At 55.5% G+C, this 23,676-nt stretch overlaps 1 protein-coding gene across 1 annotated transcript in view; it reads right to left on the reverse strand.

Annotated features, from left to right (window-relative positions):
* The window catches only part of ZNF423 (zinc finger protein 423), a 145,413-nt gene extending 126,611 nt beyond the window's left edge, over positions 1-18,802 (reverse strand). The window contains exons 1-2 of the mRNA XM_068992289.1: positions 15,647-18,802; positions 8,074-8,158 (exon numbers count right to left, since the gene is read on the reverse strand). Of these exons, the coding sequence (XP_068848390.1) occupies positions 8,074-8,158; positions 15,647-18,787 (3,226 nt within the window). The 5' untranslated portion in view covers positions 18,788-18,802. The remainder of the gene's footprint in view (positions 1-8,073; positions 8,159-15,646) is intronic.
* Positions 18,803-23,676: the final 4,874 nt, after the last annotated feature.

Consider the following 23,676-nt stretch of genomic DNA (forward strand, 5'->3'; position numbering starts at 1 on the left):
GTGGGCTGGTCCACCAAGATGGTGCCAGGGCCCCGGGCCCCACCCCGCCAGGCCTGGCTCCATTGCTGTCTCCTCTCCATCCTTCCTCTGCTGCCCACTGGCTCTCTCCTCAGCCTAGTAACATACTCTGATCTTTCCCTCTTCCAAATACAGAAGCTTCCTCTGACCCCGGGGCCCCTTGGCCCCTGTTTCCCGCACTCCCTTCCCAGTCTGGAACCTGGGAAGTGAAGTCTACAGCACTGGTCTCCTCCCCTCCCCTCCAATTATTCCTGCCCCCGTTTCCACTGTTGCTGCTCATGCTCAGGACGGTCCAGCAGACCCCCTTCAGCCTGCCTCTCTGGGCCTCTCTGTGGCCTCTCACCCTACTGCCCAGAAGCACTTTGCTGTCTGGGCATGGATGACCACGTGTTCCTCATGCCCCTCACTTCTCCCAGCTGCCCCATCTGTGCTGAGGCCTCCAAACCCCTCCTCCAGCCCAGGCCCTCTTCCTGAGCTCCCCACCCATGCGGCCGACCGCCGGCCAGACACCAACACTCAGATCAGCCAACAGGCATCTTCTACAAGGCCCAATCGCCAACAAACTCAAGCTAACCAAGTGGGATGGGCCTCCAGGTGAAGGAGTTAAGAGGATTCCAAGCTCGGAAATTACACTGCCTGAGTTCAGAACTCACATTTGCTAGTCACTGACACTGGACACGTCCCCTCAATTCCGCATGTACAAAATGGGGAGAATAGCAGTGCCCCTCTCTCATAAGCTATTGTGGGGTTAAGTGTGATAACACCTGTAGATATTGATAGCAGGGCCTGTGCGTGACAAGTTGCACTAGATGTCACTGATCATTGCTGGGAGCATCTTCTTTGCCAGCAGCTCTTCTTCAGGCATGGTGTCATCTTCCTCTGGGGCTTCGCTTCCCATTTCCATGCATTTCCCAAATCCTGCCAGTTTTGCCTCTTAAATGCTTCTCCAGTCCCTACCCTCCTAACCAATATCCTCATCTTCTCTCACCTACCCTACTCTGTACTCTGTCTTTTCTATGCCTCACCCACCTCCTGCCTCAAAATTTATTCTGAAGCAACACTGAATTGTCTACAGACAACTCAAGACAATCTACCTGAAGTAGATACTGAATTATCGCATACTACATGAGCCTCTTCTCTTTGAAGTGGCTTATGCTATTTTCTCTGCCTGGAAGGCCCCTCCCACCTTATTTTCTGCCTTAAAAGAGCCTGATTAGGTGTCACCTCCTCCTGGAAGCCTTCCTGGAATGCCCAGATTGGACAACGCGCCTGTCCTTTGAGCTTCTATATCTTAGATTTTGTGACATGATTTTACCTTATCCTTTTAAGTTATCACCTCCCTAACTTGGTTAGAGTTTCCTCACTGAGGATGTCAATCATGTTTATTGAACAGAGGTTACTATTCCGAGAAAACCTCACCTACAGGTTTCTTAAAAAAGGATAAAATCTATGAAAATGAGATGCTTGCACTCACTCAGCTGTGTCCAGCTGTTTGTGGCCCCATGGACTTTACCCCGACAGGTTCCTCTGCCCATAGGATTCTCCAGGCAAAAATACTGGAGTGGGTTGCCATTTCTTACTCCAGGGGATTTTCCTGACCCAGGGACTGAACGTGCATCTGTGTGCCTCCTACACTGCAGGCAGATACGTTACCACTGTGCCACCTGAGATGAGAAAACTCACTATTTTAAAATTCAGAACTGATGGATTCTTCATGGACCAAGTACTTGATCAACAGCCTCCTTAAACTGACCAATGAGATTCAAAATCAGGGTAACTGAGTCCTCTCATCCACAAGGGCTGTTAAGGAGGGAAGTGATTGTACTCTACTTGGGAGATGAAGAAGGAAGAGAAAGAGGGGGAGGGGAGGGGGAGGGGAGGAGATGCAGGGGAGGGGAGGGGAGGGGAAGGGAGGGGAGGATAGAACTGGATTATAGGCTCTTTGCACAAGATTGTTATCCTGACAGAACAGTCCCGGAACTTGAAACGTGATCTCTAGGGGCAGAGGGAGACAGTTTTATCACATATTAAGGTTAGACAGATGTTTTGAGTCTGGTGTTACCCGAATGAAAAGCACCAGAAAACAGCTAGCACAGCCCCACTCAGCCCCATGTGTTCCCAACAGAAAGTCAACAGGAACCGTTTTTCCCTTTTCCTTTTCACGTGTTTTTCTCTTCAGTTATATTTGAGAGTTTTTGTATGTCCCTGGTGTGAGGGTGAAATGCTGATTTCCACACCAGCCTTTCCTTCCTCTCGAAAAACGCTGCAGGCCAGGTCTTCCGTAAGGCAACAGCCGCAGAAAGAGGGGGTACCCTGTCTGCAAGGTGGCTTTCAGGATGTCTTCTGGGATATGCTTCTGAAGACTTAGAAGGCAGAAAGCCTCTCTCCCCCTCTCTCTCTCTCTCTCTCTCTCTCACATACACACCCATATCCCAAGCAGACCCCTCCCCTCCAGGTGCTATGTCAGGGAGGACAGACAAGGACCACCGCCCAGCATGGGGGGCGTTTTGAAGGCCTGAGCAGGAGGTGGGAGAGGCTGATTTTCCAAATGCTACCCGCCCCCCCACCCCAGCCTCATTTCTTCATAGCAAAGCCCAGGCCTTAAGAGGCACCCAGGGAAAGAGGCTGACGTGACCAAGAAAATAACGTCTTCAGAATGACTAATGCCCCACCGGGACGGGCCGGCTCTGGCCTGGCTGCCTGCCAGAGGGTCCACAGCCACTTTTCAAGGACATGGAGGGCAAACGTCCCTGACAAGGTTCCCCGAGGACCGTCCCTTCCCAGCCCGGCCCCTCTTCGGGGCTCCCCCCAGGGGCCCATGAAGCCCTGAGTTAGGACATCAGGGCCCAAAGGCTGAGTCACTCCCCTGGGGCCAACCTGGGTCATAGCAAGATCGCTATTTCAAGGACAAGTTCTCAGAACCTCGTCCAGCCATCGGCCCGAGAGGAGCTGAGAGAGAGGTTTGCAAGCAGACGAGGAGAGGGCAGGAGGACCAGCCTCTGGGCCTCTGAGGTCCCGCGTGCCCCAGGTCTCCTGGGGCCGTGCACATCATGTCCTTGCACACACATGTCCAACACACATGGGGAGACACTCATCTGTCCCCGGCCACGGGGCTGACTGTCTCCGGGCCAAGCCCCCCACAAGCCCTCCTCAGCTCTCCCCTCAGCAGGCCCCAGGGAGCCCAAGCAGGGCCTCCTGCAGAGCCATTTTCCAGGGGGGAGGTAATCCTTCCAGAGAGTGGGGTGAGGGTGGGAAGGGGGTCACTGATGGCAGGGGGCCGGGTGCAGGGGGAGGTGGGGAGGGACGGACCCTCCAGGAGGCTGCAGATCAGTGCAGTGGACTGCTCCAAGGTTTTGATGTACTGGGGGAGGGGGCGTCTAAAACCATTTCAAAAGCTGGAGGAAGCCAGGAGAAGGGGGCTCCATTCTCTGTAGGGAGGGGAGATTTCAAAGGAGACCCTGCCGCTGAAAGGTTTCAAAAGACCCTTGCCTTTCTATCAGCTCCAAATCACTCCCTCTCCAGCAGCCGCCAGGAAAGGGGTGCTGGGAAAATGTTTCCAAGGAGACGTGTCCCTGGGTCATCATAACTCCCAGGGTCTGGAGGCTGCAAAGTCACGATGCGGCCCCCCGCTATTAAAAGGCCAGTTTAGCGTCCCCCGGGGGAGGGCTCCTGCAGTCCGGATCCCCGGGGAGGCCTGCCTCAGAACCCCCGTGCCCCAAGTTGATGAGAAGGCCACTGAGCTGAACAGCATCACGTCTATCTGCCGAGTCCCCTTGGTGCCACTAAGGGGGCTTTTACCCCCGCTGGCTCCAGGCAACCACTCTGGGCTCAGGTCATTTAGCAGGGGGAAGCTGTCCACAGGGACACTGGGCAGTTTTTACCAGCTCTGCCGTGCCAGCCCCCACCCAGGGCTCCTGGGCCTGCTTCTCTTCCATTCACACCTCCCACTGTCACCCCCCCACCTTCCCCAAGCCACCAGGGCCCACAGGCCCACAGGACAGGCCAAATGGATGTCCTATGGCCTGCCTTCTCTCCCTGCCTCATTCCCTGACCCCTGGACCAGACCGGGCAGGTCTCTGTTTTTGCATAACAAGTTTATTTTTTTTAAGGCATAGAGACAATAATAAACAAAGTAAACACTCCATCAGATCTTAACTTCTCCCAAGTATTACCTGTGCTAGAATCATTCCATTAAGTCCCAGTCTCCGGACATCTTAAATTCAATATTCGTCATCTTCATCAGAGTCTATTACTTTTCTTCTACTGTTGTTTTCTGTTTGGTGGCTTGCTTCTTCAAGGATTTCACTAAACCTTGTTCTGATGCCTTTCCACGTAACTGTCCATACTGTGCTGCCTCATTCCAGGTTCCCCGCTCTGAGCCTCCATAAAGCACCCAGCTGCTCTAGGCCACACTCCGCTCCAAAACCCTCAGTGGCTCCCTAGTGGGTAAGCCCAAGGTCACACATTCACGTGTCTACAGGAACCAGGCAGGGACACAGATGAGCAAAGTATCTCCTCAAATCACAATAGGGACTGGGAGGCCCAATGGAGCCTGAGAACACACAGTCCCAGTACTGCCCAGCTCATGTGGGAACGTGGGCCCTGTCTGACACCTCTTTGGGTTTTTCAACAGAAATCAAATACAGCATCTGCCAAGGGGCCCCCAGATTTGGGGCCCCCAAATCCAAATCCCTTAATCTGGCTTTCAAGGTCCTCCATGGTACAGCCCTACACCACCTCCCCACCTTCACTGCCCACAAGGCTACCACATGCAATGCCTTCATCCTGGCCAGGTCGGGGTCCCCTGTCCCCCAGTCACTTCCTCTGCTCCTGTCTCTGAGCTCCACTCACCCAGGGTCCTCCCCCAGACGTTGCTCCCAACCTTCTCAGCCTAACAACACCCATCCTTCAAGGACCTGCCTCCTCGTTACAATCAGCTTTCCGAGGGCTCTGCTCTCTATGACTGTCCTTCCCTGCCAAGGCTGCTGCCCCTGCCAGAGATGGCCCTAAACCACAGAGAAAACTCCTCTTCATCCTTCAAAACCCAGGCCTTCCTGATGGACCTATTTGGACCCAGCAGTCCCTGTTCTGGGAGCATCAACCTCACTGCACAGTGCTTACCTGGACACCCATCAGCCTCTCCCGTGGGCAGAGAACCCTTAAGGGTAGGGCTGTGTCTCTCCCACCACAGGCCCTGGCAGGGGAGCCATGCACAGTGGAGAGAGCCTGGCTTTTATGGAGACCCTGGCTCTGCTATTTCCTGGCTAGAAGAACTTGGAAAAGCCATTAACTCTCCTCTGTGAGGTGCAGAACTGGCAGCTACATAAAGTACCCGGCCTGTGGTGGGCTCAGTAGACAGCGGCTGTGAGCGCCCTCACCCAGGTGACATCCCTCCACCCCGCAGGGTGTGGACTGTGAGGGCTTCGGCGGGACGCTGGGAGGTCTCTGAGGGCACAGCCCGAGTCCCCTTCACCCTCTGTTGTCCACAGGGGCCACCCCAGGTCTCCACGTGCAGCGGGGGCTTGCTGTTCCTTGATGGATGGAGGTGACGAGGGCAGTGAAGGGCGGACAGGTGGGGAGGGCGGGACAGAGTAAGAAGAGGTACCACCCGGCACCAGAGGTGTGGCACCAGCGGGGCCCTAGCCCGTCCCTCATGGCCGTGCGCCAAGGCCCTGCGAGACTTTGCGCAGCTGCATAAACTTCTTGGCCAGACGCTTGGGCTCTGAGACCAATAGCCCCTTGCTGCCGGCGCCCAGGCCTGCATCCTCCGCGGGGCCTGAGAGCAGGCCCGTCACAGCACTGCGAAGGCTCAGGGGAGGGGCCCTGTCCAGCCACTTCTTCCGCCGGAGCCCCGCCCCCGCTCCCACAAAGACCCAGGTGCCAATCAAGCCCCCCTCTCCCATGAGTGCCAATCAAGCCCTCCCCTCACCCCCGACTCCAGTGAGGCGCCGGCCTCGCCTTCCACCTGAGGACACTGCAGCTTCCTGGCTCTGCGCGAAAAGGATAGGTGGAAAGGAGAGCAGAGCAGGGAGAAACACCTTTGAAACCACTGTGGTCCAATTAGCCAGCCTCTCGCCCTTCGTGCTTACAAACAGGAGCACACATTAACACCTGCTACAAAAGCAAACATTTTGAGATATCTTCATCTTCACCTCCCCGACACCGCCGTGAAAGCGCTCTCGGCAGCCTGTGACTGACAGGGCGGTTTCCTTGCTCTGCTTCAGCCGGGCGGGGGGGACATTCAAACAGAAGAAATTACAAAGTCATTAGTCTCCCTGTCAGGCCAAACTCCCAGGGCCCTACTTGCCACCCCTGTGCTCCTCATGTCCCCTCATCATTGAGGGAGCCCCACCAGGCACCCGGTTAGGGTCAGCACCTCCAAACTCACTGAGTCTGGCGGGGACCTGGACACCGTAGCCACCTTGAGCACAGCTCCACTACAGAAGGGCCTTCGCAGTGGTTCTTGGTATGTACAAGGCAGATGATGGCACAGACATGCAGCTCTCACAGGCTGGGGTAAGAGCAAGACTTCATACGACCACTTTGGAAATGTATTTGTCTGCATCTACTGAAAGGGTACCCACTCACATCCTATGACTCCCCGGTCTGAGTCCAAGAATGTTCTCATTAAAACTGCATGTACATGTTCACCAATGACTCACACAAGAATGTTCACAGCAGCACACTACGTGAAGCAATTCCACAAGGGAAACTACCCAGATGCCCATTAGGATGTGTATCAAGAACAGATAAACGGTGATGCGTTCCCACAGTAGAACAGCAGCCACTAGTGAGAAGATCCGATCACAGTCAATAAAATGAACAAGTAAAAGTTACCAGACACAAATGAGCAGAGACTGTGTGATCTCATTTATATAAAATGCAAAACCACCCCAAGTGACCTCTGCTGTTAGACAACAGGATGGTGACACCTTTCTGTTGGGGGAAGGGCCTGGAGAGGGTCGAGCGGGGGGCTTTCTGAGACCGGGGAATCGTCTGTTTCTTTACCTGGGTGTTGGTTACCCAGGTGTGCTCTGTTTGTGAGGATCCCCTGAGCTGGACATTTAAATGGATTTTTTTTTTAAACACCAAAAACATTTTTGTACTGGGGTATAGCAGATTAACAATGTTGTGATAGTTATAGGTGAACAGCGTGAAGGGGACTTTTTTTTACCTATGGGATCGAGGGTTTTGGAAAAAAGTACTCAGTTGGCATGGCTGTTGTTAAAACTTTAATGAAAAGATATCAGAGGCAGAAAAGTGGAAAGGAAGTAAGGGTCAGGATGCCCAACCCAGGACAGACCTCTCACCACTCTGACTGTGGAGGTCTTGGAGAAGGTGATCACACTTCCACCAAAGACCCAGAGCACCAAAACTCCAGGAGCTCCCAAGGCTATTACTGCCAAACCCACGCCCTGGGCCAGCGCTGTGCCACCAGAAATTGCTATGCCTTCTTAAAGCTGTGCCCTCCCAGCTGCCAGAGAGACCACACCCACCCACAGAAGACAAGGAAGACCTCAAAGCTTCCCTCCATCCCTTGGGCCAAGTGGGAACACAATGGGACCTTGGATGCTCCCTTTTAAAAAAGGCTGAATTTTCCAAAGTCCAAGACTGCTTGAAGACGAATAGAAAAAGTAGCGAAATAACTTTGTAAGCATTCTGTTTTGACAATGTGCCTGAGGAACTGCCCACGTTTGGTGGGGAAATGTGAGCAGTTAAATCTATTCGATGTCATGACATACAAAATTGAAGCACAATTGCCCCTGAGTGCCTGACAACTGGAAAGCACTTTGGTTCAGAAACGGAGGGAAATTTGTGGTGAGAAATGGGAGAGATTGTCAAAAGTTTGACTCTAATGTGAACGGAGCCGCGAAAAGAGGGTCCGGATGGAGAAAGTGCTCCAGCTCTGACATTTTTAGTCTCATTTGAAATGTCTCAGCAGCAGCAGCAGTGACGCCATCCTTTGAGCTAAAAGCCAGCAAAATGATGGCCAGACCCACACAGTTCAGCCCCAAGGAGTGGCCGCAGCCTGGGTAGGAGGAAGCGTGCTCTTACCAATCATGTGGTTGGCAACGTGGATTTGGATCTCTCTCTCATTCTCGAAGGTCATCTGGCACTTGATGCACTGGTACGTCTTTTTCTGCATGGAAACCAAAAGGAAAGGAGTTAGACAGTCAGGATGCAGAACAGGGCAGAAAGCAAAAGTTCCTGGAGGTCATGGCTCAAGACTTCCTAGAACGGCTCTGACCTGCTCCCAGGTCTCTCCAGGCCACTCTCTTCCCACCTGCCTCTGACTCCAGCTCTGTGAGTCAGCCTCGCAGAGGGAAAGGGGTGACACGCTCCACTGAAGGAAGCTGCTTCTCTGCTGGCCCTGGGGAAACTGAACCATCCCAAAGTGAGGGCACACAGGAAGAACCATGGAATTGAAGCTGAGGCAGGCTGATCTGCCTGAAGCATGATCAGATTCACCTACTCATCTTCCACCCATCTATGCTTGCTGCATCCACTCAACAGATCCACAGATCTGTTCATCTGTCCACCCATCACCTGTCCATCGACCTACCCTCAGTCTACCCACTGATCCATCTACACACACCCATACATTCATCTAGCTGTCCATCTACCCATCCATCCATCTACCTAACCTGCCTACCCATCCATCCGTTTAAACACACATACATATACCCATACACCCATTCATTTATCTATCCATCCATCCATCCATCTATCTGTCAATCCACTCATTCATTCACCTACCTATCCAATTTACCCATTTATCCATCTACACACACATTCTCTCTCACAAACACACACACACACATCCATGCATCCATCCATCTATGCATCCATCTCTCTTTGCATCTAACTATGTACCTGCCCTAAGAAACAAGTGGACAAGCAGGGGAGACTGTGCCCATCAGTTCTGACACTTAAGGGTGACTGAAGAATTCCTCACCTGCCCTAGACACATAAGGCCCCGCATCATCCTAGATCTGGCTTCCACACACGGGGAGCTATGACCAAGTACTTTTGTCAGGAGGGGGCAGAAAAATGGAGAATATAAAAAGTTTCAAAGCTTCTTGAAGACTGGTTCCAAAAAGTGGAGCTTCTCAGTGTGAAACCAGCCCACTGTGGACAATAGGTGGTGTTGTTCCTAACTGCGGGGAAGGGCTGTGACTGTGGGTTTCTATGAAGGGAGAGGAATTCACAGTATCCAAGCTTTCCGAAGACCACTTTGTGTCCTGGAATAATGGGGCCTCCCTTGACCTCGGGAAAAGAAGGCAAGACTGGATTTTTCAGCTGAGCACTGAGGCCCATCCCTCAGCAATAGGGGATGAACCACCCAGGGGCTCAGCTGTCTCAGCCCCACCTGAACTTGCCTGGTCCCACCTCTGGGACTTTGTCTATGCTGTTTCCTCCATCAGAATACCCTCTCCATCCTCAAGGTCTCTGTTCAAATGTCACCTCTTCTGAGAGGGCCTCTCCTCCCAACCCAGAGCGAGTTTAGGGTCTGCCCAGGCCCCTGAGTTCGTGCTGAAATCACCTAGTTGGGCCCCAAAGAGTTTGCTGTGGCCAGTTGATTTGTCTGCTTCCCACTGCACCATGAGAACCCAAGGGCCAGAATATGTTCTGTTCACTTGTGAGGTCCCAGCAAAGACCAAGCACTTTGGGAAGAATTTTTGAGCAGATGGGCAAAGTTGCAAAATAATATGTGCCAAGCCCTCTACTAGGGCAGAAGGGATAAACAAAAGCCATCCCTCAGTAACTAGGGACCCTGGACCCCCACCACCCTGCACAGGGCCCCACCCAGTGAGCATCTAATAAGCACTGAACTTTCATCGTGACTCTCAACTGCCGAGAGGCTGCTGAAAAGATGAACGGAGAACCAAGTGGAAGAGCTGGTGCTGGGAGCTTCAGGCTCTGGGCAGGGTCCCTGCTCAGGCTCCAGGACCCCCACTGATGAGACCAGAGGGCCTTGCCCTAGGTGTTTCCGGAGAACTAGGCATTCAGCATGTCCTCGGAGCAGCCATAGCGCTGGTCCCAGAGGCAGGCATTCAGCACAGACACATCCCGGGAAGAATGGGTGAGTCTGGAGGTGGAGGGGACGGAACTTGGGAGTCAGTCTCACAATGGGCAGAGGAGATTTCAAGCCAGAAGAGACAGTAGGGACTGAGGACTTCTGAGGGGCGCACCCTGCCGTGGCTCAACCCCTGGTCTGTGCTCACAGAAAAGAAGGACCCCGAGTTTCTCCACCATCAGAATCATTCATCCCCTCACACATGTGTCCCCCACCACTCTGTCCAGCCCATGTAAGAGTCTTTGATGCTTAATGAATGACTGAATGAATGAATGAATGAGTGAACAAGTAAATGCAAGAATGAAGCACAGCCCAGGAAGCTCCATGCCAAAGAAGCCCAGAGGAGACTGCTGGACAGGGAACATGGTGCCCCCACCTCCTGGCTGGAAGCTTCTGCAGGCCACAGCCACGGCTGGTCCAAAAGTGCTGTTCCTCTTCAAGGAAGTGAGTGAAGTGGGTTCACTGGGCTTGAAAGATAAGTCACCAGGAGCCTGAGCAGGACAAGAGGGTACCCCCCAAAAGTCCCCCAACCATATGGCCACCCCGCCTTGTGGGGAAGCAGACTCCAGGGGATGCCCAAGGGAGGGGTCACAGGAGCTGCTGACCAAAGGGCCTAGGCATTCACACAAACACACAGGCCCCTGCACACACACACACACACACACACACACACACACACACACACGACCTGTATGCACAGGCATAGACATGCATGTGAGGACATACACACATGCTAGTATCCTACACCCCGTATTCCAACTCACCATCAACACACAAGACCTTCAAGGATACACCCACAGATTACACACACCAACTCACTCCCTGTAACACGGACACATAAGTGCAACACCCTCGGAGAAGTGGAAACATCGTCATGGACCCCAAGTTCACAAAGCGTCCCCAGTGACACACCGGCTTTCCGTTCTCTCCCTGGACCCTGACAGTCACACCCATCACTCCCAAATGCACCCACAGATGCACAAGCAGCCCATGGCACAAGGGTGTGCACCAGCCCTCATAGACACTTATGTAGATACATAGGTATACACACTCACACTCACAGGCACACACACACCTGTCCACAAAAGGGCTCACTAGCACCCACACCCAGTAAGGCTCACTGCATACTCAGCTATCCCCACAGATGGCCCTTCTGGCCAAGCACATGAGGTCAGGGATGCCCAGGGTCCATCATGCAGCTGGTGGGGCCATGCAGTCCTCTGGGCTGGAGAGAACAGATCAGGACTCTCCCTCCTGTTGCAACCCTGGCTGGCCCTCCGTCCTCACCTCAACACCTCCTCCCGGCCCGTCTCCCTTTCTCTATCCCTCAAAGACTCCATCTTCCTCTGGAGCCTCAGCTCGCACCAGGAGACGTAAGCACAGCAAGCTAGAACTTGGCATTCAAAGCGCCTCCTCTGACATAAGCCTGTTCTGCAGGGCCCAGCCCAGGAGAACCGGAGCTGAGCCCTGGGACCTTGGCCAGGGCTCCCTCCCCTAGCGTGGCCCCGAGCCACCTCAGAGGGGCCCAGGGCAGAAAGAGAACTCACCTGGGGATGTGGAGACAGGAGAGGAGCAGGAAGGAGAAGGCAGAGACAGCCACTGCTGCTGAATTCCCTGATCATGACTGCAGCCCATGCTTACTGAGCACCTACTGTGTGCAGGCACTGTTTACTCTGAATGCTCACAATGACTCTGCAATCTCCCCTTCAGGGATGGAGAAAGCAGAATTTCAAGCGCTGATAAGCAGCGGCACAGGGATTCAACCCCGTGCAGGCACCCTCCAGAGCCACTGTCTGGGCTGCCTTCTTAGCTCCATGCCCCAGACCACCCCAGACAGTCTTGATCGGGGTGACAGAAAGCTGTCACCTGGACAAGCCCCTGAACCCAGCTGTTTGCCCTGCAGTAAGGTGTAGCAAGTGAGCATCCAGTCTAGCCCCCCACCCTGAGCAGCAAGAGGCACTGTGGCGGTCTGGTGAGTCGATGAGGGCCAGGGTCTGCCCACAAGGGGCTAGAGCTGGGGCGATGTTGTTATTACCCATAAATAGAGGGGGAGGCAGAAACCTCAGTGCTTCATGCTCCAGCCGACAGCAGCCTCGGCCCCACGGGAACCCAGTCCTCAGAGAGCCAGTTGCTATGGATACACTCCCGAGGGTCCCAGCCTGCCAGCCCCCAAGCCCCTGTGCAGCCCCCAGAGTCTGCTCTCACACGCATGAGTCCTGGGGGAGAGAGGGGTGGGCGAGCAGACAGCTGGGCCCCTGCCCCCAGGCGTGCCCAGGCAGGGGCAAGGCCCCAGAGGCTATGCCTCTGCTGGGGAGGTGCCCAGGCTTTGTCTAGTTCCTTTCTGCAAATGGCCCATCTGCCCAGGCCTCTGGCCATGAACGCCAGCTCCCTCCTCTCTCACAAGCCAGGGACAGGAACAGGAAGCCTGACCAGGCTCCTTGTAAACAAGCCCCCTCAGGTTGCAAGTCCTGCACTGCCTCGCACAGCTGCTCACCCCTGGGTATGTGGCTCCACCTTTCTAAGCCTGGGCTCCCTCTTTGCCAAAGCAAAGGTCACAGCAAAGGTCCAGGGTGCTGCCAGGAAAACAATATAAGAGTGGGTGCTCACACAGTAGGGGCTTTACGAAGTGGCGCTAGATACCGGACACAGAGCAGACTGGGAAGGAGGAGGCTGCAATAGCCAAAGGCTTTGTGGGGGGGCTAGAGGCACCCCCGTGACCAGCAGAGTGTGGGCAGGAATGGGGCTGGAGAGCACCCGGAGCAGGATACACAGGCGCTGGCCCTGCCACACTGTCCCGCCACCTGTGCACCAGGCTGACCACCCCGAACCCCAACCTTGCAACCAGGATGGGCTCCAGAGGTGCTGGCCGGAGGGCTGTCAAGAGCTCAGGCTGGGGTGCCACACTCTCCCCGGGATCAACCCCCATCTCTGCCTTTTGAAATAGAGGGGCTCCCAGCAAACTACCTAACGGTTCCTTGCCTCCTTTTTCTCATCTGGAGAGTGAGTATTATAAGGAATAAATATATAGAAAGTGCCTGGCACATCCTTATTCCTCAATCAGTGTGAGCTGTGATTATAAACGAGAAAATCACAAGTGATGGCTATTACATGCCCAGCATGTCTTGACTCATTTAATCCCAGGGCAAAACACGAAGGTCAGCAGAGGAAACAGTCACAGTATTTGACACTGAGGAGGAATAGGCACTGGCTTGCCAGAGCAGACCCACTCCAGTGTTCTTGCCTGGAGAATCCCAGGGACGGGGAAGCCTGGTGGGCTGCCATCTATGGGGTCGCACAGAGTCGGACACGACTGACGTGACTTAGCAGCAGCAGCCAGAGCAGATGCTGGTTAAGAAACAGAACAGCCCCCAGGTCCCTCCCAGATGATGCTGGCTTTGGAGACAGACACCACTGAGACTACTATTACTACCGCTGCTGCTGCTGCTAAGTCGCTTCAGTCGTGGCCGACTCTGTGCGACCCCATAGACGGCAGCCCACCAGGCTCCCCCGTCCCTGGGATTCTCCAGGCAAGAACACTGGAGTGGGTTGCCATTTCCTTCTCCAATGCATGAAAGTGAAAAGTGAAAGCGAAGTCGCTCAGTCAGGTCCGACTCTTGGCGACCCCATGGACTGCAGCCTACCAGGCCCCTCCGCCCATGGGATTTTCCAGGCAAGAGTACTCTACTGTTATTACTAATGCCCTCTGGCTTTACCCAGGTGGCGCTAGTGGTAAAGAACACTTCTGCCAATGCAGGAGACATAAGAGACCCGGGCTTGATCCCTGGCTCAGGAAGATTCCCCGGGGGAGGGTATGGCAACCCACTCCAGTATTCTTGCCTGGAGAATCCCATAGTCAAGAGAAACCTGGTGGCCTATGGTCCATAGGATCACAAGTCATACACGACTGAGGCAACTTAGCATGCACTGGCTTACAGGTGAGACAGAGGCCCAAAGAGGTCAAACCACAGATGGGTAGGCAGGCCCTCTGTCTCCAGGGCTGAAACTCTTCCCAGTCCACCCACCTGGCCAGCCAGAAAGCTGAAGGTTGGGGGGACAGAGCTGGGCAGCTATGACTGCACTGTGCTTAGGACCCCTGAAGGGTGACCCAGTGGTTGCTTACCTAGTGGCCTCGCTCAGTCAAAAGGCCTTGAGAAAGTGGTCCATCTCTGACTCTCCTTGGATGCCAGGCACCCCAGAAATAATGCGTGCTCAGGACAAATTCAATCAATCAATCCACTCTGAAAGGAGCTCTCTGCTCCAGGCAGGAATTTGAGAGGCCTCAGACCCCAGGTGAAAGCATGGTTCTGTTCTCATTCAGACTTTTTTCTCTGCAGCTGGGTGATCTTGGTCAGATGCTGCAGCTCGCTGGGCAGGGAAGCTGGGCAGGAGACCCTTTAAGGGCCCCACTGCGGATTCTCCCTTCAGCCTCTACAGCCCTCCTTCTCTCTCACTCTCTCCCCACTACTCCCACCCCCAGCAAAATCCCAGAGTCCCAGGCTCCCATCTGATCCCGCAGTGAACACCTTCACAAACATTCCTGTCTTCCAGGGGCACCCATGACGGGTGGCCCTTTCCCAAAGCCTGCCTCCCTGCCAGCGGCACCAGCAATGGCCCTCGAGGGACAGATGCCCCCGAGATCGGCTTGGCACCTCCTCGGCCTGGAAACAGATAACACAGACTTGATGGGAGTCCCCGGGCCTGCTCTGTCTGACACCAGGGGCCACACAGTCTCCAGCAGGTGCCCCACGGTCACCATTCCCAGGGCCCACATGGACCCTCTAGTACCTCAGACTTCCCCTGCCTTGCTGAAACCCACTGGTTATAGGTGTGCAGCTCCCCTGGGTCTAGAAGCCCCAGTGCAGGGTCTGTTTCTGGCTCTGCTTGGCTGCCAGACATCCCCAAAATAAAAGGTGCTCAGGACAAATGTGATCGATCAATCAGTAACTGGAAACATCCCATGGGCTTCCATGTACCAGCTCTAATGATAGTGTTGATGATAATAGTACCAATTGATGATTACTGCTAGCATGATGGGGCCCTAAGTGCCAAGTTCCAAGTCCTTTATGTGTATGTTACCTTTACAAATTGTCAAAGGATTCCTAAATCTTAAGCCCAAAGAACAGAGTGACTTGCCCAAGAAGACCCAGTAAGCACACAAGTAAGTCCACCCCCGATCAATGACCGAGATGACCTGACCTCCAACATGGACAGAACTCACTGTATCTACCCTTCACCTACACTGTGCCACGGGTCCCTCACAACAATTCTGTGACATTGTGACAATTATTATTCCCATTTTACATAAGAGCACTTGGCAAATGAGACCCAGGGTGATACACTCCATGTCCCTCTGGAAGGGAGATGGCATGCACCGGGATCTGGACTCGGAGTTCACTGCGATCATCAGATCTGCTTAACCGCTGCAGGAGGCCCCTGCTTCTCGGGTCAGTAACTAGAAAGGAAACGCAAAGCACAGCAAGCGGCCTCTAGTGGGCATGCGCGGAGCCCCAGGGAGCGGGGGTGGGGCAGGCTGGGGCGGGCTGTACTTACCCGGGGCACTGGCGACGTCTGGGCGCCTTTCCGGGGTCCACTGGTCTCCGGGGTGAGGTCACGGTGGTCCACCTGCATGTGGCTCTCCAGGTCCTCCGCGCTCTCAAACTTGACGCTGCATTCGGGGCAGCGGAGGCCGGCGCAGGGCCGGTCGGCAGGCTCGGGCGGGGCCAGGCCGCCCACCTGTCCGTTGGAGCTGCGGGCCATGCAGCCAGCGCAGAGGCCGTAGGGGAGCCCGTTGACATCGAGCTTCACCAGGTCCTGCTTGCTGCGGAACTCTTTGAGGCACAGGGCACACTTGTAGAGCTTCTGCAGCCCCTGGCCGTTGGGGGAGGACGCGGCCGAGCTGCCCGCCAGCTTCTGCATGTGGAAGGTGCCGTGGATCTTGAGCTCGAGCGTGGAGGTGACCGTCTGCATGCAGACCACGCAGCGGAAGCCCGTGAGGGAGTTGCGCAGGTCGGGGTGCATCTGGCAGTGCTCGATGAACTCCTCCTCGCTCTGCAGGGGCATCTTGCAGATGCGGCAGGTGCCTGTGTCCAGGCTCTTGCTGTGGGTCACCTTGTGCTCGGTGAGCGTCAGCAGCGAGGGGAAGCGCTCGCCGCAGATGGGGCACATGTAGTGCTTGGCGGGGCCCCGGTGAGTCTGCAGGTGCTCCCGGAGCCCGTTCTCCGAGAAGAAAGTCCGCGAGCACACGTTGCACTTGTGGCTGCCCTTGATGAACTCGGCCTTCTTCCGCGAGCCGTCGTCCTCGCCCGGCCGGATGTTGTGGTCCCGCAGCCGGTGGTTCTGCAGCAGCACCTCCATGGTGTAGGCCGCCCCACAGATGTCGCAGCCGTACATGGGCTCCGACGCGTCCACGTCGTCCTCACTCGCCTCGTGGCTGTTGGGCGCCTCGGGGTTCTTCAGCAGCACGCCTGGCAGGTCGGCCGGCTCAGCCTTCTTGGCGGCGGCCGGGGGCACCCCGTTGGCCGTGCCGTTCTCGGCCGCCGCGTCAAACACGCAGTGTTTCTCCCGCAGGTGCTTCTCCAGCAGGATGATGGCGTGGAAGGCCTTGCTGCAGAACTTGCAGTTGTACTTCTTGCTGTGCGTGGTGATGTGGCACTGCAGCTCCACCTCGGTGCTGAAGGTCTCCCCGCAAAAGATGCACTTGTGGGCCCTGGCCGGGTTGCCCAGGTGGCTGTGCTTGACGTGCACCTGCAGGTCGGCCTCCTTGCGGAAGTCCCAGTTGCAGGCCGTGCAGCGGAACATCTTCTTCTCGTTGCTGTGCTTCACCGCCAGATGCACCTGGATGGACACCTTGGAGTCGAAGACCTCCTGACACAGCGTGCAGTGGTAGAGCACGAAGGTGTGCATGTCCAGCAGGTGCTTCTGCAGGTCGTCCACCGAGGAGAACTGCTTGTCGCAGCTCTCGCACACGTAGTGGGTGGACGTGGTCATGTAGTGCACGGTCAGGTGCTGCAGCAGGGACTCCTGCGAGTCGAAGTCCTCCTTGCACTGGGGGCACGCCTGCTTCCGCAGCAGCAGCTCCAGGTGCAGCTTCAGGTGGGTCTGGAAGCTCTCGAAGTTGGAGAACTTGAGGTCGCACTGGTTGCACGGGTACTCGCCGTTGGAGATGGAGTTGGCACTCGACGAGAGCCGCTGCCGCTTCGGGGAAGACACCTCCACATCCGACGAGACCGGGCTCTGTTCTGCTTTGGACTTCTTACTGTGGGCCAGCGGGATGTTCTTGTGGTTCTCCTTGATGTGCTTGGTGAGCTTCAGAATGGAGCCGAAGATGGGCGAGTTGGTGCAGTAGGGGCAGGAGTAGACCTCCATGAAGGACTGCGTGGGCTGCACGACCGGGGACTCCAGCTTGGTGCTGCCCACGCTGCAGTGGGCCTGCTGGATGTGCTCTGTGAGGGAGGACTCGGTCAGGAAGCCCATGGAGCACTGGTTGCAAAAGAAGGCGTTGTTGCCGTCGGGCGGGTTGGCGTTGGGGCCGCAGTGGGAGACCCGGATGTGCTCCTGCAGGCTGTTGATGTCGGCAAACATCTCGGGGCAGTAGTTGCAGTGGAAGGCGGAGATGCTGCCGAACTGCATCACGGGGTACGCGTGGTTCTTGTGCAGCTTGCGGACGTGCTCGTTGAGGTTGTAGAGGGTGGGCATGGAGTCCAGGCAGATCTGACACGTGTGGCTCTGCTGCGGCTTATCCGCGTGGATGGTCTTCAGGTGGATCTCCAGCACAGCCAGGCTGTTGAAGTCCCGCTTGGAGCAGTAGGGGCAGCTGTACACCACCTTGGACCAGCCCTGCCCGTCATCCCGCATCTTCTTCTGGCCCCGCAGCGGCTTCAAGGTGGAGTCCGGGGTGGAGCCTCGCTCCACAGAGGCGCTGGAGTCCGGTGTGGCGCTGCTCATAGAGGCCACGCTGCCCAGCACGGGGTCGGGGCTGACGCTGTGGTTGCTGGAATCGGGCTGCCGGTGGCTGTCCAGGTGGCAGTAGACGCCCTCCACGGAGGAGAACTGCTCGGGGCACATGGGGCACTTGTGTTTCTGGTTGGCGTGGGCTTGGTGGATGTGGGCGAGCAGCGTGTTCTCGTCGACAAAGACCTCGGGGCAGTGGATGCACTGCAGGTCGGCCTTCTCGGAGAGCTGGGGGTGGCGGGTGAGCACGTGCTTCTCCAGCTCCTCGGTCTGGCTGAAGGTGTCCTCGCAGTAGTCGCACATGAAGTCGTCCTTCTTGGCCTCCTTCTCCGACTTGGCCAGGTGCTCCTTGTTCTTCTTGTGGGCCTGCATGTGGCTCTGCAGCGAGCTGGTGGAGGAGAAGCCGCGCTTGCAGACGGTGCACTTGAAGGGCTTGCTGGAGCTGTGGGTCTTCAGGTGGATCTTGAGGTGGTCGCTGCGGGAGAAGGCCGCCTCGCACTCGTGACAGTGGTACTTCTTGTCGCCCGTGTGCAGCTTGATGTGCCGGTCGCGGCTCCTCTTGTGCTTGAAGAGGCGGCTGCAGTAGGTGCACTTGAACGGCAGCTTGTCGCTGTGGATCTGCTCGTGCCTCTTCAAGTAGCTCAGGCGGATGAAGGACTTGTCGCAGAACTGGCAAGGGTACGGCAGGCCCGTGCCCCCTTCCTCCTCACCCAGGCCCAGGTCACACCCATCTCCGATCATCTGCGTGGGTGACGCAACATCCTTGCTGGAGGGAGACGAGGCCACCCAGGAGAGTTGTGGGTCGTCGTCACCATCTGCGGGGGGGGGCGGGGGGTGGAAGGCAGAAAGGAGATTAGAGGCAATTCCCAGGGCCGCGAGAAACAAGGACGGAGCCAGCTTTTCGACAGCTCGCGGGCTGAGGCTGTGCAGCTGGCCAACTGCTACGGGGGAGTGGGAGGAGGGAGTCGGGGAGGGGCGGGCCGGAAGCGTGTGGACATGTGGGCCTTCCAATCTGCCGAGGGGGTGGCAGAGGGGCGGCAGGGTTCAGAGGGGAGGTGCCTTTCCCCTCGACAACACCTGCCTGGGCCTCGCTGGATGTGGTACCCACCCCGCAACAGGAGCTGCGGTCTCAGCCACTTCCCTGATGGGGAGGGTGGGCAGGGGGCTGGGAAAAAAGTCACCAGACCCGACCTCACAGACCATCAGGCCAAAAGGAGGTAAGTCCCATCACCTGATCCAGGCATGGGGTTTGACTCCCCCCTGCAGCCTGTAGTTTGGGTGGGAAACCCCACTGGGTGCAATGGGTGTGGGCAAGACTTTACAAGAAAGTAAAATGCATTTTTAGTGAATTCAGCCCTGCTACATTCCATGGGGAAGGAGGGCTGATAGAGATGGGACTGCTGCTTCAGATGCACACGGACATAAGAGGCGCAAGGACCTCAGGCCCAAGGGCACAAGCAGGGGTAGGGGACTTGGGAAGGATCCGAGGGGCTCCCAGCTCAAACCATCCCAAGGGTGGTGGTCTTCTTTGTTCCCCTCCGCCCCTGGATTTTCCCCACGTCCACTCAGAACCCCAGGAGATGGCCTGAAGGGACAGTGATCAGAGGTGGGGCCAGGACCCAGATGGCCTCAGAGCTCAGAGCCTCATGGGCTCTTAAATCCACTGTGGCGTTGGGGGTGGGGGCGGGGTGGGGGTGGAAGGTGGGGGCAGGTCATAGGTGGGGCTTTGCACAAACAACCGGCGTGGCGCACCCTCCCCAGGGACAGGGGCCACCCCCCACCTCCCCAAGCCCCCCTACCCCCTGCCTTGGCCGGCCAGGCCAGCCTCAGAGGAAAACGAAACCAACTAGGGGTTGGCTGTTTCTGGAAAAAACAAAGGCACACTGGACCCAGCAACTTAAACCAGTGAAGTTTCCTGAGAAGCGGCAGGGGTTGAACCGAAGCAGCCTGAGCAGGGAGTGAGTTCCGTGGCTCAGGTTTCGTGTTGGGTGGATTCAAGACTTAATAATGAATGAAAGGGACCACAGGCTGCTACGGACAGGAGAGAGACAAACGAAAGCTCAGATTCGGCTGCACTGACCTTGCTCTTCTAACCCTGAGGAAATAGACCACTGTCCCGCCTCTCCAGCCCCCAGCCAGCCTGGTTGAGTCTTCAGAAAAGCCCACAGATGTAACCCAGAAATTCTTGGCTAGAGGCAGCCCAGATCCTCTAGAAGGGAAGGCAGGGGACCTCACTCCCAGGCTGGGCAAGCACCACTCACACACCTACACACATAAACACACTCATGCACACATACAACTCATACAGCACTCCTGCAACTCACGTGTGAACTCCAACACACTAACACACAGTCATGCACACCGTCACAAACACACAATCATACAATCACGTGCTCTCTCTCTCATATGCACACACGTCCATTCCTACATTATCACATCCACGTACACGCATAGGCTTGAACATACATACACACTCACCTGCAGACACAAACACACACCATCATGGAGGCGCATGGCTCAGACTGGGGGTCCTGCAGCCCCAGGCTCTCACAACTGCCAATCCCAAGACTTGAAAAGACAACAAGGCCTGCTGGAGGGTCTTCCAGGGCCCCTCAGAGCTGGCTCTGAGCCTGCTCCTAGGCCCCACTCCCACCCTGGTGCCCGCCCACGCCCTTGGCTCTGACCCCATGAAGATGTGCTTGACCCCAGCTGGCACGACTGGCAGACCTCTGCCTGGAAGGATGCTGCTCTCCGAAGCTCCTGACCCGGAGTCTCAATCTCCCTGCAGTCTCCCCGCCCCCGAAGCCCAGTCACTCAACCCAGCGTGGGGTGCCTCCCAGAGTGAGGGCATCCACTCCCCTGGGGGCCTCATGTTACAGGGCCTTTGGACGGGAAGGACCCAGCACTGCCGGCTCCTTGGATTAGATGTGGCAGGAGGCGTCCCAGCCCCTGCCTGGTAATTCCTGGCTCTTGCCAGCTGGCTCCTCGGGGTGCAGACAAAGGGACTCAAGGGGGGAGGTGGCTAGAGCTAGGGCAGCTGGGGGACCCACTCGCCCCTGCCCCCTGGCCGGGCTCCACTGGCTTTTTATTATTTTGATGTCTCAGTTCAGACTCGTGCAAGCTGCCATGGAGCCTTTCCTGTGTGCATCACTAAGGACTGTCTCCAGCACAGAGGTGGTGGGGACCAGGGCCCCTCCCACTGGATAGACGAGGAAACTGAGGCACAGCCACATGAGGCACCCCCAGGGGAGAACAGCGCCAGGCCTGTCCACTGTCAGGGCCCTTGACACAGGTCAGTCGTGCAAGACACCTGCGTAGGTGAGACTGAGAGAGGGGGCCCTATGGCAAGCTCCCAAGCAGTCACGGTCTGACTCCTCTTTGAGCCCCGACAGGGCCATCGGGATGGCCCACTGTCTGCATTGTGGGGAGGGGCCCCCGAGGCCCAGGAGGTGTCAAAGCTGGCTGACAAGTGGAGGATCCAGGCTCAAAAGCCAGCCGGTTCATGGGTGAGGAGCGCAAGAAAGACACCAACCCGAAAGACCAAGCCTGCACACGTCTTTCATTCACATTGTCCAAGGATGAGAGCAGACACCTGCACTTGAACCCTGCTCCTGCGTTCACTCGTCACCCCACGAGCGCTCCTCTAAACTCTGAAGTCAGCTCACACATCTGAAACACAGATGCGCTGTGAGGGGTGGATGAGAAAATTTAATGTGAAGAAGCACTCATTCCATTCACAGGAACTGTCCAGACCAGGCCCATCTGCAGAGACAGAAAGCAGATTAGTGATTGCCTGAGGCCAGAGGAGGGAGCAGGGACTGACTGCAAATGGGCAAGAGGCATCCTTCAGAGATCATGGAAATGCCTGCGAGCTGGACTGCGGTGAGGGCCGCACAGCTCTGTGAATTTACTAAACGTCACTGAACTGCTCACTTAAAACAAGGGAGTGTTACAGTATGCAAATTATACTTCAATAAAGCTGATAAACAAAAGCGCTATTTGGCCAATAATCATAATTAGCACTAATGAGTACCACTAGTGCTAATAAAATTAGCAGCTACGTTTAGCGAGCATGTCCCGAGTGCCAGCACTGTGCTAAGTGCTTCTATTACCGCAATTAATACTCTCCTTTCATCCTCCCATCGGCAACATCCCATTTTTGAGATGAGGAGGCTGAGACTCAGAGAGGTGAGTAACTTGCCTTCAGTCACACAGCCAGAAGCCCCAGTGGTGTGTGGCCAGGATCTCGGGGTCTACTCTCCCCTGCACCCCTTCATCCATCCTTTGAGAAGGAGGGTCAACCTGCCCCAGCACCATAGCCCCCTGAGGTTCATCACGGGGCTGCCCAGCTGGCTTTATTTTTGTGTAAATAAGTCTTAAAACTACAGCAAAGCACATTATTTTGGGAGCAACAAACTGAGCAACTGCTGAGATTATAATCATCCAAATTGAAATAAGACTCCTTAAACTGAAAAGGCCCAATCAGGGGAAATGGGCATGTTGACAAATAAAAGACCCAACTCAGATTGCCCTGTTCAAAGCCTTTTACTCTCACAACATTTAACCTTGGCTGCTGCCATCCGTCCCATCCCTCCAGATACATTTTGTGTGAGGGGCACTTAGCTTACTGTTCTAGGAGCAGGCTGGAGAGAGGACCAGGGCCAGCGCACTCAGGATGGATGCGCAGGGGAGGGGTCGGCAGAAGGGGGGGGGTCCTTACAGCAGCCATCCTCCCCTCGTGCTGTTCGTCATCACACAAATGAAACCAGTGCAGCACATACCCTTGGGCAGACTGCAGAAAGGGGAGGGGCGCAGAAATGGGGTGAAGGCAACCCCGAGATCCCCGTCAGCTTGAACGTTTCAGAACTCAGGGAGAAGGCAGATGCAAAGAAAGACCAGCTGTGCCAGCCACCTTTTCATTTCCAAGTGAATCCTTTGATAGATTCTACTATGTGCCAGGCATTCTTTTAACTCATTCAGTCTTCTCAATAGCCCAATGAGATAGGCACTACTATTATTATTTCCCTGTTCATGTGAGAAAACTGAGGCACAGAGAGGCTGAGTAACTTACCTAAAGCCACACAGCTTGCAGGCAGGAGAGCCAGGGTTCAAACCTAGTTAGTTGGTTCTGAGTCGGTGCTTTCACCCACCAGGCTGTGTGTGTGTAGTCACTCAGTTGTGTCCGACTCTTTGATCCACCATGCTACCCTGCTTCTATCTTTTGGGAGAGAGTATGGTCACAGCAGAAGATCAAGAGGGAAACCCAGTGACTAATATCAGATCCTCGGCTTCCCCTTTTCACCTAGAGTAAGTACAGCTAAAGAAATAGAACAAAAATGAGTATAAAAATCACTTTCAAAAAGGAAATTGCAGTCATTTAAAAATGACTAATCCTCAAAAAGGGCTGATAGGAAATGGGTTATATGGGTCTTCTGCTGTCAGCTGCAGGAAGAGAACAAAAATAAGCATAAAAGTGGGCAGAAACTTCGATAAAAACTCAATTAGGTAGTAAAAAGAACATTAACTGGGCTTCAGGATATATCAGCGGAAGAAGACCCCAAGCTCACGTGGCCACACTGGGTCAATTCTGTGGGCTGAGTCTACAGTCTTGAGAACATGGCCTCACACAC

This window comes from Capricornis sumatraensis, chromosome 20 (genome assembly GCF_032405125.1).
Source record: "Capricornis sumatraensis isolate serow.1 chromosome 20, serow.2, whole genome shotgun sequence".
Taxonomy (NCBI): domain Eukaryota; kingdom Metazoa; phylum Chordata; class Mammalia; order Artiodactyla; family Bovidae; genus Capricornis; species Capricornis sumatraensis.